This window comes from Melospiza melodia, chromosome 8 (assembly GCF_035770615.1).
Source record: "Melospiza melodia melodia isolate bMelMel2 chromosome 8, bMelMel2.pri, whole genome shotgun sequence".
Classification (NCBI taxonomy): Eukaryota; Metazoa; Chordata; class Aves; order Passeriformes; family Passerellidae; genus Melospiza; species Melospiza melodia.
Window position 1 is genome coordinate 4,650,019 of NC_086201.1, and position 17,312 is coordinate 4,667,330.

General features: G+C 38.7%; 1 protein-coding gene across 1 annotated transcript in view; it reads left to right on the forward strand.

The window, feature by feature from the left end:
• LRP1B (LDL receptor related protein 1B) overlaps nt 1-17,312 on the forward strand; it is a 641,138-nt gene that overhangs the window by 151,081 nt on the left and 472,745 nt on the right. The window contains exon 2 of the mRNA XM_063161579.1: nt 12,512-12,637. Within this exon, the coding sequence (XP_063017649.1) occupies nt 12,512-12,637 (126 nt within the window). The remainder of the gene's footprint in view (nt 1-12,511; nt 12,638-17,312) is intronic.

The window sequence follows — 17,312 nt, forward strand, 5'->3', positions numbered from 1 at the left end:
ATGTTTTGTCCTGTATTTTCCCTCAGCCTACTGCCCAGAAAAGCTGCTGCTTTAGTGTATTGAAAGAAATTACTGGAGTTCATCAACTGGGTTAGTTCAGAACCCTATTTCTCTGGTTCTCCTTTGGGACTTTTGACCATTACATTGCTGGAATATCATTTGCTTTGGATACCTATTAAAAATATTAACAATATTGCACAATCTAGGCTGGCATTCAGGTCCACAGCTTCTTAACAGCAGTGGATTTGAGAGGTAAAACTGTTTTTTTTTACCTGTGCCCTAAAGTACAAAAAACTATTCTTAACAAACCACAGCTGGGGGAAACTTAGAAATGGAATGCCACTAAAAAAAAAAGACCAAAAACGCTTAATTATTGTTATTACTGTGGTCATAGATCAGGCCAAACCATCTCTTTATGGAATATGTGCACATACATTCTGCAGGAATTGTTAAGGATAAACCAGTGCAGCACCAACAGAGCAGTCCCCTCAGTAATTCCCTGACTGGAGCCCACTCACAAGTGAAATCATTGTGCTGCAGAGCTCTGAAGCTGTGTCTGTCTTCTGGGGAAAATTGCCTGCTTGTACACTTCTGCATCTCTTTCTTTCCTGCTGCTAGAATATAATTAAATATGCTAGAATATAATTAAAGTTGCTAAAAATACATGCTTTCTAATATTGTTTTTTCTGTGTAGGCGGCTGCTGTAACTCTGTTCTCAGGGGAGGAGATGGTAAAAAGATGAGTGTCACTTAACTCTATTAAGTGGTCCATTTTGCACAGGGATGTAAAAGCTCCTTACTTGTGGCCTGATCCAAAGTCCCAAGGAGTTTTTAAATTTATAAATTTATATATATACACATATATATATATGTACAGTGGGGTCTGCTGGCTTTGTTATTTTTACAGAAGCATTTTTCCCCCATCAGAAGAGAGGAGATTTCTGAACTGAAAACTACCACTTTCATGTTAGCTGTGAGAATTTACATTCTTAGTGCTGAGGAAATTAGTAGAACAAGCAAGGCTATAATTACTGTGCTTTTACAATACCGACATTGTACCTAATTAGGGTTTAGTCTGCAGAGCACTCTGTTTGTTTAATAATCCCAGCAGACATAGTCTGAGTTTTTGCATCACCTGGATGTAGCTGGGGACGACCATGGAAGTGACAATTGACAAGATTTTAGCTATCTTACAGTATAAACTACTGGCTCACCTTTGATATGCATACAATCAGTTAAGGGGGAGCTGGAATCAGCATTTAGAGGCAAAGCAGCTCAATGCAAAGAGAGTCTTTGTTCACTTTTTTGTGTGGTAAAACCAGGGCTTAATTTTCTCTTCACAATCTCTGCAGCTCCCAAAGCTGGTAATAAAATCCTCAGCACCCCTGCTGATGAAGTCAAATCTGCTATTGTTAACAAAGGTTAAACATCCATCATCTTTTGACCTGCTAAAATTATTCCATCTGCAGGTTTGATCCTGAATTTACCACCTGTCCCATGCCTTTTAGTTTCTATTTAAAGATGACTGATTTTTTTCTGAATATGAAGTTTTCTTGATTTCCTTTCTTGCCTCCTCAGCCATCATTTAAATTGTAAATATCTTTTCCTCACATATGGGAAGTCTCAAAAAAAAAATTAGAGCTTTTTGGATAGAGAGAGGACACAGAGGACCCTGAGTCTGTATTTTGTGATGGATTTCCTCCAGCCTGTTCTGTGGTGAGACCTTCCCCTGTGAAACCTGGGCCTGTCATATTTGTTCAGGTGTCCACCAACCCCTTGTTCAGCACGTCAGGGTTATGAGCCTCATTTCCATGACTGCCGTGGAATTTCTTAAAAGTAAAAGTTTTCTTGGCCACCCTTCAGTCCCCAGACTCCAAGATTGATTGAAGAAAGCAGTTACATTAAAAATTAAATTGTTTCTTCCTTGGTTTTTGTGCAACTAAAACGTTTACTCTGTGTGTAATCCTGCATGCCATCCTATCGGTTCTGTTCCTGATGCTGTCTTTAATTTTCTAATTGCCTGTTTCTCTTGATCATCCTGTGTGACACAAATGGCCTCAGGGATGGCAGGGTTTGAAAAAGGAGTAGCTGAGGAAAGCCTTCCCATGGGAATGCTGCTTTTGAATTAAATTTCCTCCATAAAGATATGTGAGGGTCTTTTGATTTTTGTGAAGTGTCCAAATGCCTTGGCAAGAAACTTTTAAATTATTATGACCACATTGCTTGATAACCTTATATCCAAAGTTGTCTTTATTACTCTTGTATCTGTTTTGATAGCTAGTTTTTTACAGTATTTTTTTAAAGTAGTCAATACTTATGAATTATAATAGAACATCTCCTTAATAAATCAAAGGAATGATTATCTAAACTGATGGTTCCTTGGATTTTGTTTGCCTTCGAATAATTCAAAGTTTAATTTACATATAATTGTTTTTAAAAATGTTTATATTTTAAAACACTCAGTAGATAAATGCTTTATGATTTTTTAAGTAATATTTAGTAATTTTGAGCAGTAATACTTGGTTTTCCTTGCATAATGAACCAGTGGTGACTGTAGAATGCAACTTAGGACAAGAGCTTGTTCCGGCAGCAAAGCTCTTGACAGAGAAAGGTGACTCTTGGCTCCCTTTAAAAAATAAGGGTTTTGTTATCAGTCCAGACTTGAAGCCTGTAATAGTCTTCTCATCCTTTTATCAATCCAACTCCTCTCCTTGGTGTGAGGCTTTGGCCATTTCCTCCTTGTTTCCGAGGAGCCAATGGGCTCATTAATCCTGCCTGTGGTCACTCACAGTGGGGCAATAAATCCAAGCACAGAGGGTTTCACCACTTGTTTGTAGGTAGCTGGGTGACACCAGGCTGATGTCACATTTATCTTTTTACTTTTTACTTTGATCCTTCTTTGTAACATGGACTTTTTGGGTGAAATGCAAGCTGACCTGCAAAATACCATTTAAAATATTTCAGCAGAAACCTTTTGCTAAATATTGCCACTTGCTGCCTGTGAATGTTTTTGCCTGTTCAGAAAATCACACTGAAGACCTACTGATAGGAGCAAGTAATGTCACAATACATTGCTCTCTAGTGGTGTGAAAATTATTATTCAGTGTATCCATTTCCAAATTTCACCTTAAATTATCAGTCTTGGATCATGCTATCAAGACAGTCAGACCTGAACTGCGGAAGGTCACAATTGTAACTACTTTCCCAACTGTTAAATTGCAATTAAACCTATATTAAGTGATCCTTTGGTGTTCCTTTTACTTAATTCTTACAGTTTAACTTAGAACTGTTGATTGTAGTTATTTAAAATAATGGATACAATGTCAGTAGGGCCCAGCATAAATGTGTAGGATTAGAGTAATTTTTTAAAGGTTTATATGAAAAACAGATTACGTTAGTTACAAGTTGCTAATATTACTGTTATATTATTAATGTTTATATTTTTGTTAATCCAACTTGCATAAAATAGTTCACCCTGGTAAGGAGATTTTCCTTTTAGTTCTTTATGTAGACACTATTTAGAAAGAAATTTTAGCCTGGTTTTCCCCTAGTTCTCTCATGCTTTTAATAACTGAGTATAGTTTAAAGTTATCTTAGTATTTAACCCCATTTCCCTGTAGATTGATTATCCTAATATAAAACAAATGTGTATTAAACATATGCAGTTGCTTACAGAAGCAGTTTTGGATGTTCCATTTAATATAAGTCTCTTGTTGCACAAAACAAACCCGTCATATTTAAGATTTCTCTGGTCATTAAAACTGAATTATGTAATAGGCTTCCATCTGCTATTGAAACCTGCTCATCATCATTTTGTGTCATTTTAAGTGGGAGCATTCTGAGAAATGCTTAGTGACAGCAGGCTTGGCTCTCCTGGCAGGGTAGGACACGGCTTCCTTCCTTTCAGGCTGCAAAAATGAATGCATTGCCTTCTGAGGTTTTTTCCAAGAGATTGGTTCTCAGTTCTCCAGCCTTGCCATCTTCTGGAAAATTCTGCGTTTTATTTGTGCTGTTAAACTGTGTGCAGGTGGCAATCTCCTCCCCATGTCTCCCCCAGCCCTTTGCATTGATTATTGTGGGATAACTCACTGCTGGCATCCATCAGCCCTGCCCCGTCTGGGGACACTGATGGTGCTGAGCAGGGCAGGCAGCACTCAGTGGTGGCACTGGAGTGGCACAGGAGAGGGCAGGGAGGATGGATGGATGGATGGATGGATGGATGGATGGATGGATGGATGGATGGATGGATGGATGGATGGATGGATGGATGGATGGATGGATGGATGGATGGCCCCGTGCTGCTGCTCTGGAGCAGGATCTGGGTAAATGGGATCAGAGCCTGCCAGGGCAGATATGGGATCTGCTGGAACAGCAGCCAGGCAGGACAGGAATTCCACTGCTGCATCCACAACCTCTGAGGGAGCTGGGCTGGGGAACTTCATGAGAACGAACCATTCAGGTGATAGAAGATTATCTGATTTCAGGATTAACCTTTTTGGTATCCTATCCAAGATGTAATTTTTGGATATGGCAAAAGAAGTAAAGTTGGTGCTTGAGTCCTAAAACAAACAAGCAAATCAACCACCAATGCTAACATAGTCTCAACATCCTCCTCCAGGGAAATAAAAAAAGAAAATAAAGAAGATGGTTCAATTCAATCCTGCTACTTTATAGTTCCTTCCATACTGCTTTTAATTTTTTATTCCTTTATGGTAACTTACTTTCTCTGTTTTCTCAGTATAACTTTGTTTTCCTAATTGTGCGGTCATCTGAGTTACCTAGATCTTACCTATCTATATCTTTCCCTCACAAATTTACCTGTGCTTTAAAAGAAAACTGAAAACTTTTATTCAAAATGAGGATAAGTAGAGCCTATTTTTTTCTTAATATTCCCATAAAGTTGTCAGTATCTTAAAATATCTCAACAGTGTGCTTTTCCTCCCTTGTGTGGACAGATGTCATTCTATTGCAGTTTGAAATATTCAAGTGAAATGGCTTCGTTATGTTTTACATGGTAAGAAAACTACCAAATTAAAACAATGACATCATTGATTACCCTTTGATAGATGAAATTTATCTAAATTAATTATCTTTTAGTATTTGCTTAAAAACGTTCATATGTGAAAATTCACAATGATAGAACATCTGCTCAGCAGAGGGCTTATCAAAGGTATTGTAATAAGCTATGTAATTAATGTTTCAGCCTTCAAAAGAGAAAATATTTAGTGTGGCATTTATTTAAATAATTTGTCTCAAGTTGGGATTTCCATCCCACTTTAAGGAAAAGAAGCAGTTTTGTTGTGAAAACGTTATAATTGAATTTGGAAGCTTTACAGCTCAGCGAAGGAAGAAGTGTAGGTTGGAAATGTCTGAATTCCAAGAGCCAGGAGATGAAACAGATTCATTTGAAGTCCTGCTTGGAGGCACAGCGGGCGGCGCGCTGCGGCGAGCGGGGTTTGAAATCGCGCCGGGTGACTCGTCCTCAGTCCCCGTCCGTCTGCTCATTCCTTGTGCTCTTCAGGAGTCTGCCTGTCAGACCTTCTGCAGGTTTGATCCTGGGAGCAGCTGAAAACCTCAGTCTTTTCTCCATTGAGCCTCCTGATGAAGCAGGGAATGTGTACAAGAAACGTGCTGTTCAAGTCATGGCTCTTGGAATTCCTTCTTCATGTGAAAGTTTGTGTTGCTTATCTGAGTGTAGTGGTGTTCACAGGGGTCCCAGGATGAGGGAAGAGATGAGGATCTGACTCCATGTTTCAGAAGGCTTGATTTGTTATTTTATGATATAGATTACGTTAAAACTATACTAAAAGAATAGAAGAAAGGATTTCAGCAGAAGGCTAGCAAGAATAGAAAAGGAGAGAATGATAACAAAAACTTGTGACTGACTGAGGCAGTCCAGACAGCCAGACTGTGATTGGCCATTAATTAGAAACAAGCACATGAGACCAATCACAGATGCACCTGTTGCATTCCACAGCAGCAGATAATCAATGTTTGCATTTTGTTCCTGAGGCCTCTCAGCTTCTCAGGAGGAAAAAATCCCAAGGAAAGGAATTTTCCTAGAACATGCCTGTGATATCCAAATGTATAGGAAGGGTTCTTATATAAGAGCTACTGTGAAGGGTGTTTCCAAGATGCTTGCAAGTCCTTATAAAAACCTATTTTTTTACTCCTGTATATTTATTAACTTTTTCAATTTCTTTTGCAACCATTCTTTCCTGTCAAATAGGAAATGAAATTACAATTTTATGAGCACACCATGATAATACAGGCTAAGGTAGTGGAGAGGCTCAGAGGTTTTCACATTCCATATAAATGCTTTTTTCAAAGTCATTTTTTTCTTCGACATGGGAAAGAAAGAAGGGCTGTTTCAGTGGGAGCCTTTGAAGGCTTTCCACAAGTGACAACATTTTTGCTCATGTTCAGCCTGGCACTGGCTGTCAGCAGCTGAAAGGGCACCTTGTTGACTCTGGTACAGGGCTTGTCACTCCTCACACACAGAGGGAGAAGTGATGGTCACTTTGACCCTCCACCCTGACATTTACACTGAACGCACGTCAGGCTGCTTGGAAAGAAGGACCACTTCACCCCGGGGAATGTCTTTGCATGTTTCCTCCAGCTTTCAAGGAGGTGAAGGATAATTGTGAAGAAAAGGTTCAGAGGGAGCTTGTTTGGCCTTTGGACTCCTTTCTTTGTGGGGCTACTGGGAGCAGGGATTGGCAAATGGCAGGATTGCAGGTAATGTGTTTCTATTAGGATACCTCTATTGTGTTACAGAAGGCACCTGGCTATTCTGTGGTGTTTTTGAGCCATTAAGGAACATAACTATCATGTCATTTTGTAGTTTGCTGAGATAGGTATTATTCTGTGACCCTTTGTTGATTAGATAAAAATTGGCTCAGGAATATTTGGGTGTTTCTCATTATCTGAGTATTTCTTCAATTTCTCTGTCCATAGATTGTGCCAAGCTGAGTTTGAATAAGCTTCTCTTGTTCAAATCCAGGAGGGAACAAGTGTCCCCCCTTTTAATGGAAATGTGTTTTTGGCAAAGAAAGAACTAAAAAAAACCAAGAAACAAGACAGTCCCTAAACTTATCACCTGCCCACTTCCAAAAATGCAACAGGATTTTCATCAATCAGTGGATGTTTCTCATCTTCCTGATGAGATCTTAGTACTGGTCTCTCAATATTTGCTTAATTTGATCCATACATTATAGTAGCACACAGCAAGTCCAAAAAATATGAGGAACTCTTTCAGCTGTGTGATTAAATAAGGAATTTGAGCATCAATATTATGGACTGAGAACTAGGACTCCAAACAAGACGCCTCTGACCTTGTTGGGTGGGAGATGTGAGACTGAGGAAAGTTTACACATGGAATTTAAACATATGTGGCTTAAACTGAGCATATGGTGCTTTTACTGACAGGTACCTGTGTGTGAGCTTTGCTTATGGATAAAGCAATTAGCTGATTAGTAAATGCTGAATAAGTGATAACTGTAATGCCTAGAGCTGAATAAATACACGTAAAACATCTGTATTCCTGTTTAGAATGCTACATGTGAGCACACCAGCAGCTCTCTAAGCCCCTTTGCATTGTGGAAGCACAAATCAGGGTTTGGTAGATTTTGTGAGAGATTTTTGGGTTCTGTAAATAAAAAGTGATGACTTTGAACACAGCATTACACTGAACCAAGTAGGACAGAAATAAATGGTATCATAATAATATTTTTATACCCTGAATGTAAAACTCTGTTTACTGTTTTGCAAGATGAATCTCAAGGATTTTGTCTCTAGTTTAGTGTGGCCAAAACATAAATGTTTTACTCTGTGCTGAGCTCCAAAAATGTAGATTTAACTCCAAAGGTACGAAGGATTTCAAAAGTGTTATATAAAGTCTGAAATTCATAAGTAGGAAATGCTGTGCATGCTTTTTCCTCACATCTCCCTTTCAGTTACAGTAATTTAGGTTTTAGGGTACGATGAATTCTGTCATAAATTACTACCAGAATACATTTTTCAGCTTTGGAGTAAATTTTGCTGAAATTAATATGGAAACCCTCCCATGTTTCAGTGAGAGATCAAAGAAAATCCCAAATGGAAAACATGCTTTTGAGGGGGGGGGAAATAGTTCTGAGCTCTTAAACTCTTGCAATGAAGATAACTTAATTAAAATCAAAGCAAAACTAATTAAGAACTTAAAAGTGGAAGTTTTTGGTTGTGTAACATCCCTGAAATATGGCAGGGTAGGTTTGTTATCATTGCCAGAATTCCTGGTCATACAAACAGGTGATGCCAGTGGATCCCAATGGAAATTACAGCTGAATTACAGCTTTCTGACCACTCCTTTTGGCCTTTCTGCTCTTTCTTTCTATTCCTGCTCTTTTGCTTCTGGAAAAAAAAAAAAAAAAAAAAAAAGCTATTTTGGCCGAAAATTCCTTTTCTCTCCTGTGAGTTTTTTCTGGGTATGCAGCTAAGGGACAAACCAGCTGAGGTCTATCAGTTTGTCATTCTTATTCATGGGTTTCATGGTTCTTTCCTTGATCTAACCATTCTCAAATGGATAAAGAAAGCATGTTCACACACATATCCCTAGTCTATGAGCATCTTTTCTTGCCTTCTTCCTTGAAAATGGAGAGGGAATTGAAAATTTCAGCTTTTTTTTGTTTCTTTGTTTCACTTGAAACACAGTGAAAATATTTTTTTAAGTTCAAAGTTAAATGAAATCAATTAGTGAGGCATTCTTACTTCACAGTGATCTTAAGCTATTGCTATAAAAGCTTTTAAATATGATGTTCTGATGATCTCTAATCCTTGAGCATTCATTCCCATCGTGCCTGTATCATATCCTTCAAAAGCTTCTCCAGGAATGTGCTTTTTTGGGTTAGCGCGCACACGTGGTTTTTCTGAATATTTAGTGAAAGCCTAATGAGCAGGCTCGCTGCTCTAGCAGATCGAGACGTTGTTAGGCTGAGTTTTGCTCTTTGAGGCACGTTGCCATCTGGGAGGTTTGCTTTTTCGGGCTCTCTCAGGTGCTCTTGGCAGATGGAGCTGGAAGCGCTCGGCAGGCAGAGCACCAAGCACGTCCCGTGGAAGGGCTGGGGGTCACCAGGGCCGCAGCAGGAACCTGGCGGAGCCACAGAGCGCCCAGACAAGGGGTGCCTGAAATGGGAAACACAATTCTGGAGTTGTGCAGCTTCTCTGGGCACCTGGTTCCTTGGCCAACGCAGTTCTTAATTACATTGACGGCAAATTGTTTCCAGTCTGGTGACAGAGCTGGAGAGCCCTCAATTGTATAAATGCTATCTCCCATTTAGTTCTGTTCAGGAGCCCTGTTGACCTGCTTTCCTTCATTGCATTCCCTCAAATAGGAAGGATCATATCCCTTTGACCCTAAACAGTGACCACAGGCAGTGGTCTTCATCCCTATTTGTTTAGGAGCTGAATGCAAGTTTAGAGAGGTGAATGCCTTTTTAATCCAGGAGCGTTCCTGGTCCAGGCAGACATCACCCACTGCCTTGTGTGCTGGTTGGTTTGTTTCCCTTTTTTTCCCCTATATTTTATCATCATAAAGGAATTTTGGTTTTCCAAGTTCGATGTAATTTCATACAATGTCATCCTAGTTGCTTTCCTAATTTGGATTTTGAGCTTTGTCTTCTTTAAAAAATATTCATCTTTAAAAAACAAAATCACCATGGTTTTGGCTGTGGGAGCATTGACTTTAAACAAAGGCACCAGGTTTTCTATTTCTTTTTTTAAACTTTCTTTCTAAGAGGCACTGCCAGGTGTTTGCAGCATAGGATGGGAGCACAGGAGTAGCATCCTTAGGGAGGCAAGGCTTTCATTTACCCATAGAGGGATGATTTCTCACCATCTGCTCTGCATCTCAGACAACTGGGATGTTAAAAACGTGAATTTTCCCATCCGCTGGGAGCTTTCCTGCACAGCTCACCTATTACAGAAAGAAAAAGATGTCACTGAAAAGAACTGTTTTACTTCTGGGCCATCATAGATGACTATTTTTCAGCAAGAAGGTTGTTGTGATTTTTTGTTTTATTTTTTTTTAAAGCCCACTAATTAGTGCATGTTCGTAATTAACTGGTCAAATTCATTCTGTAAAGAAAACAGCTGAAAATAAAAATAATTCCGTGGTTATGCAAAACAAAAACATTTGAGAAAGCACTTTCAGAGCCAATAAAACCCTGAGGTAATATTAAACTGCTTTATTCTAAACAAAATCTATTTTTCCAAGTGTTTTATAACTTAGTGTTTTTTTCACTCTGCTAAGTTTTTCTCAAGGTAGAGAATATAAAAAGCTTAGATCTCCATAATTTCTGTATTGTTGCATAAAATGGAAAGCAAGAATTTAATAGTATGGAAATAGCTTAATTTTTTCCATTTTTAAAAAAAGGTAGCAAACAAACCTTTTTTATCAAGTACAAACATTCAGCTCTGAGCTCAATGTGAAATTGCTTTTCAGAACTTCTCTATCTCCAGTTACTTAGGCTATTTTCATAAACCTTGCCCAAAAGAGGAGCAAATGCAAGATTTTTTCGTGTAGACATGTGTGACCATCTGCAGATTGGAAAGAAGCAGTTGCACTGAGGAAGGGATAATCACCCTGCCAGGTTTTGTTTCAGACAAGATTTCCATTCCATAGGTGCTGTAAATGGAGTTATTTGGGGAGGTTCACTTGAGTGACCTTGACTGTAGAAGTGTTTTCACAACTTTACATTTCTATATTTATTCAGTAATAAATATAGAAACTTAGCTGTCAGTTCAGAAACCTCTCCAAATAAATAAATAAATAAATAAATTTGTTACTCTTAATAATAAAAGAATTTTCAACTATTTTTGCTCTGAAGAATAATCATTCCAGAGCTGAATAAATAAGTGGACATGTTTGGCAATGCTAGTTTTAATATTTCCAGGTCTGTTAGAAGCAGATGTCAAATACACAGAAAATTACAGTTCATTCTGTAGTAAAAGCAGAAATGTATCATGGGTTTCAAGAATACTCTAAAGCCAAATATTACAGAGTTCTTCTGTGTGTTTCTCACACTACTCTGCATCTTTGAAATGCTAAAACTTGCCAAACTCTCTCCCTCTTTCTGACTTCCAGGAAGGTTTTTCAAGATGTGTTATCAAAGCAGGGCCTTTAATCATCTCCCTGAAAACTTTAAGCAAAACCACTCCATGTAAACTTCCACTCTTAATTATCCAGTTGCTCATTTTTGCTGTTGAGGGGAAGGAATTAAGATACAGCAAAAATCCTTTCATTCTTGCAGGCTTAAAAGTAGTTGTGCTATAGTTATTTTAAGAAATAGGAAATATATCTACATAGTAGTTGCAAATTTGGCTTGTTGTAAAATTGAATGGCATCAGTAGTTGAGAACCTTACCTTGGAAATGAGACCTGCCCACAGGAAATTATTAAATTATTACTCTAATAAAGGATTCTTTTTGTTTTTTTTTTTCCTTTAGAGATAACACATCCGATGGCTTTTGGAGGAACTATGCCAATGGGGAGATCTATGAGTGGATTGGGTTTTGTGTCCTCCTTTATTCTTGGTTTTATGTCTTTGTGGCAGTATTGACTCCAGTGAAGTTATTTCTCTCTTGTGCCAGTGTAAGAATAATGAGGAAACCTTTTCCCAGCAATCTGCAGTGTAACCTTGTGGAAGACACTACTGTAATTTATATATTGATAAAATGAATATAATATATTGCACAGAGGTTTTGTGAGCTTTAATTAATATTAGAATAGTTTTACATTGAATAATGATGGAATAGTCTTGGGTTAATTAACTCCAGACCTCAAGGACATCAGCCTGTGGTGGTTGAATGCAGCAGATAGTGTGGGTGTGCCAAACTTCCAGAATTGCCCTCTTTTAAAAGCCATTGTTTTCAAGGTGCCCCAGTGTTGACTTTAAATTCTTTGTTTGCTAATTTGTCACCTGAACTATAAAATATTTTTTTTATATAAAATGTAGGAAGGCTTTTGTCATTAAAAGGAAATAGTTAAAAATAGATATGTTTATTTAAGTAGAACTTTGCTTGCAAAAATACATCTTGGAAAATTTGGTTAATTGAAACAATTTAAAAATATTTTCTGTAGCAGGAGAGGTCAGTTGGGAACCTCCCTGTTGGTTAACATGCCATTAAAGCTTGTTGGTTTCTATCTAGTGGGCAAATTTTCTTCATGGTGAAATATATAGAAGAAAGAAGATTTTCATAAAATTGTATTCCATACAAGTAGTTCATGGTGATGTTGTTCCTGTCAGGCTGGAAGGGTAATGGGCAGCTCCTCCTGAACCCTCAGCTGGATCTTAGAGCTCCCTGAGTGAGGGTATCAGATACCACTAAATTATTACTTCATATCATTCCTATAATTTGCTTTGATTTTTGCTTTTTTGAGTAATTTCATTTTCACTTTTGATTTTCATTGTGCCATTTTATTTTATTTTTCCCTTCACCTTTAACCATTTCACTCTAACCCATTCTCATTTCCAGAGGAGCCTCCCTTGTGTGACGTAGGGGAGTTCCTGTGCCACGATGGTGTCACTTGTGTGTCCTGGCACTGGCTGTGTGACGGGGAGCCCGACTGTCCTGATGATTCTGATGAGTCCTCAGACACCTGTAAGTAAAGCTGAGAGGAGCTGCTCTTTGCTTTCATCTCCCTTTAAGCTTGTGAAAAACGCCAATCACTTGTTTTTAAAATTTTAAAAGTTTAATAGTAATAAAATGGTTGTAAAAATTGTGATACAATTAGAGTAATAATAATTTGGACAATTTGGATTAGGACAATATGAGACAATAGAGACAAAGAGTTACAGATGATAGGTACCTTTTTCTAGGCAGCATAAGCCTGAAAAAGGCACACATTAACAGAGGATTAACCCTTAAAAACAAGAGCCTGTTGCATATTCATACACTTCATACATGATGCATAAATTCCATTCAAACACAGGATTCTGTCTGGTCATCCTCAACTTCTTCCTCTGAATCCTGAGAGCGCCTTCGAGGCAGGAAGAAGTTCCTTTCTTCTGATAAGAGGGCAAGAAATTTTTTTTCTCTGAAAGATTTAGGTGTCCTGTGGCTGCTATGTCACTGCAAGTCCTTTCTTTAAAAAAAGTATCCTACATAGCATAGTTTCTATTTTAACATTTTTTATAACCTAAAACTATGTTTAACACAGTACTTAAGAGAATTAATATTTTACTTTCATTACTTTCTAACACAACACATGTAATATTCATTTTAATATTTGCCAAAAGCCAATCATAAAATACATGCTTTTTTTCACAAACTGAAACCTTTTCAGTTACACTGACTATTCAACTGGAAGGGCAGATTCCATTTTTGCTTTATCAATCCTGTGTGAATGTTCTTGTTGGGAAACAGCAGGTTGAGGGGAGCAGATTCCATTCTTAGCAATGGATGGGATGGAAGGTGTTTTGTTGTTGTGCCACTCTGCCATGAGCACTGGCACTGTGCCCTGTGCTCTCCCCGAGCTGTCCGTGGGCTCAGAGGGGACAGGCAGAGCCAGGCACAGGAAAATGTGCTCCTCTAAATGTATTTAGAGGGAGCTGGGTTGGAAGAGAAGAGTGCAAAGTATTTTCAATACAAATATGAAAAGCATACAAACATCAAAGGGAAAAATGAAAGACGATGTGAGAGCTGTGAGGGGGGAAATAAACAAAGAAAGGAAGATGATGGAAAGCTTTAATAAAACATATTTAATTATAGTGAAGACCTTTTTGGGTTTTTTTTGGTTTTTAATGTGGCTAAGAGCTTTTGAACACCAGAGTAACAACCTTACAGACTTTTTTCTTATCAGCTTTGTAGACTACTGATGAGGTGTTATTAAATCTTAATGTTCCCTTGTTTCCTGTGTTCTGAGGAAAATGAGGGAATTTCCTGATTTTATCCCCAGGATAATCACTTAATGCAAGAGAAGAACCATGTATTTTGTATCAAAGCAATACTGACAATCAGGAAGGCTGGAAATGGGGTTTGCTGCTCAAAGAAAAGAAAATATCAAACATCAGACTGTATTTAGGAGTCTAATCTTTGAAATGAGGGACAGAAGCTCAAGATGTCTGGGAGCCATTTCTGTCTGGGCAAACACTGCAGTGCTGATTGCAGCCTTCCTGCTCCAGAGCTTGTTCTCTGCTACTGATCACAAAATTGCCTCGGGGGCTGTGGAGAGGGTGCTCTGATTAAACACCCTCCACACACACACTGTGGGATGCTCAGCCACAACATCCTGCACTGGGAAGTGTTGGGTACAGCTGGGAATTTGTTGCTGCACTGCTGATTGCCCCCTTCTCTGATGTGTTTTCAAGCACGGTGTTGATATGTGCAGGTAGACGTTTCTCTAGTAATGATTATTGAGGTAGGAGCAAAGGGTCACACACTGAGTTTTCAACTTGCCTCCTGATATTCACCATGGAGTTCCAAATCCAACAGCTTGCTGCATGCCCAGGTATTTTCCTCTTGAGAACTTCACGTGGTTTGTAAGACCTGTGTTCAGCAATTCTATTTAAAATTGTGGCATATTAAAAACATAGCATTTGTAGATTATTGATGGCTGGAAGAAAAGAGGAGGGAGTGGGAAAGAGAGTGTGCACTTTTCCTAACATCATGGTCCTCTTGGAAACTCCTTTCCCTTTGCAAATGTGAACATTTTATGTCAGATGCTTTCCTTGGGCTGTGCTAAGCCAAAGGCAGGAGTCAGCACCGTGGCCTTTCTGGTTATAGAGGAGGAAGGTGTTTGAATCTTTATTCTTTTGCACCTTCCACGGCCCTTTGCTGAGGAGCTGCTGGGTGATGAGGTGCCTGGGCCACAGGTGAGTGTGTGAGGCAATAATTGCCTCAGGTGTGCTGCCCTCCCTCACCCTAACTGCTCACAATTTTGGTTTGCACTGGATGGTTCAAGTCAGCACAATCTTCTGTCAACTTGTTGAAAGGTATGCCTACTCTAGCTTCATCAGGTAAATTGTTTTTAATTAAAAACAATATAACGCTCCTGATTTTTCCTGCTGATACTTTGCACCACAGTGTCTGTAGAAACTTACAAATTACATTAAAAACATTCTTAGGATATATTTGATCCCTGGTGCTGATGCCAGGGACACAGGACATTCAGTTTTTGTGTACAATGCCATGTGTTTGTTTGTTTTAGATGAATTTGTCCGGTTTTTTTTTGACTTGCATATGATGAATTATTTGCTGTAGCCTGACAGATATTGCTAGTTGTTCCCCTATCCGTAAACAAATGGATTTTGATTGATTTTCTGTGGATTTGTGCCTTGTAATAGGGTTTTCTGGGTTCTAATAATGTGCAAGCATTGATCAAAGCTTTTTCTGCAAGTGGAAGTTCTTAACTTCTCTCCTGTGGGGATTTCCAAGTATAGAAAAGGAGAGAAAGTCTCAAGTTGCAGCTTTTCCCATGGTGAGAATATGAGAAGTCTTATTAGTCTCATCACTCAAGCATCTATTTACAGAAAACATCCAGGAACTAAATATCTTTGTGAGAAATCTGCTGGTGGTGTTTTAACCAAGTTTTGCAATGGAACCTGAAAATATCATGTTAAAACACATGATATGCCTGTACCAACTAATTGCCTCAGGAACTGTCTTGAAATCCCACAATCTAGTGGGTTATTAGTGTTTGTAAGGAGATGTAGGATGGGACAGAAAAGGGGGAAATGGTGACATCCTTATTTGTTGTTAAAGTCAGTGTCTGTTGGCAAAAGCTTTGCCAGGGCTCTGTGCAAATACAAATTCTTTGAGCTGCCAGGGATGTGCTGGGGGAGTCCTGGCTCTGCCTGTGTGTTCTTCTCAGGCAGCAGAAAGCTTCCAGCACCAGTCTGTTCCCCTTCTACTTCCCACCTTCCTCTAAAAGGCCTCACAAACAGATTGGTAAAATCACAAGTGAGTCCTACAGCACCTACACTTGTGTTCCAGTCCATTTCTTAGCAGCTGTAGTTCTTTCTGCTCTCTGAAGATGCTGTTTTTTACAGTGCCATGGTACCTCAGTAATCTATAATGAATAATTTAGTGAACAAATTCTGTTGCTTTTCTGTCCCAGAGTTGTTCATGAGAAAATTGATTTTTGAAGAATATAAAATGTATTAATAAAACTCTTGACCAAGTCATTTTTATGCTTTCTTGGGTGGTCTCTCGGTTGTTCATGGGTTTTTTTGCAAATAGTCAGGATTCAAAAATCAATTTACTCAACCTAATCAGATGATGCTGGGTTCTTCAGTAGGCTAAATCAGCAAGCTCACTGAAAATCAATAGAACTTTATCAGACAGCCCAGAATCTGGCCAGACAGTTTGGCTTTACAGATAGCGAATCTGGAGGTTGATGCAAATGTTCAGAGGCAGGGCTCTGTTAAAAGGAAAAATAAAAATAGCTAGCTGCAGACTCACCTGACATGTGATTTTGGGGGGACAATTACAAAACTCAAATCCATTGTTGAAAAAAAGAGTTTAAAAACATAACATTGACAACAATTTGTATATTTGTATATTAACTGACTGCACTACTGTGTGCTCTAGGCAGTTACCACTTATAAACATCAATGCAGTACTCATTTTCTTGGGAATGATTTAAGTGGTGTTTTTTGAGGCTTTTTTGGTTGTTTGTTTTATTTTTCGTGTTTTGATTGGATTTTTTTGGCGTATTTTACCATTTACCATTAGTGTTGGTCTTAAGCTGTAAGTGTTTGCCCATCTCAGCAACTGTAAGTAGAGAACTTCACTAATTTTTTTGTATTTTAAAGATCCAGTTTAAAACATGTTTTTTATGTGTGTTTTGTATTCCACAATTGTACCTCTCAATAACATCATCATCCTAAGTAAGCCATGTCCAAGGAATACTGTGGTTTCTGAAACCAGACAAATATTTGATGTGATGTGCTATTACCTGCTTTTCTCCTCAGCCTCCTGCTAACAGAGCTGAGATCTAAAAGTTGCACTGGCAAATTACTGCTTCCATTTAGTACTTAAGGCTTTTTCTGTGTGTTTGCAGCTTCAGAACTCATCTGGCTTGCATGTTATTTTCAAATCTGAGCTCACCAACATCTCTCTGTCAGAATGCATTCTGCCAGGGTGAGGTGAAACAAAGGTGCAGGGAGAGAAGTTGCTTATTTCCTACAGCTTCTTTTTGAAGCTGAGCACACTGATTGTGTTTGGGTACTGTAATGCTGGGTGCAGCAGCTCCAGCAAAGGCTGTTTGCTGTCTCTCAGCCGTGGAGAAGAGAAAGATGCTATAACAGTACCTGACAGCTGCCCTGTGACGAGA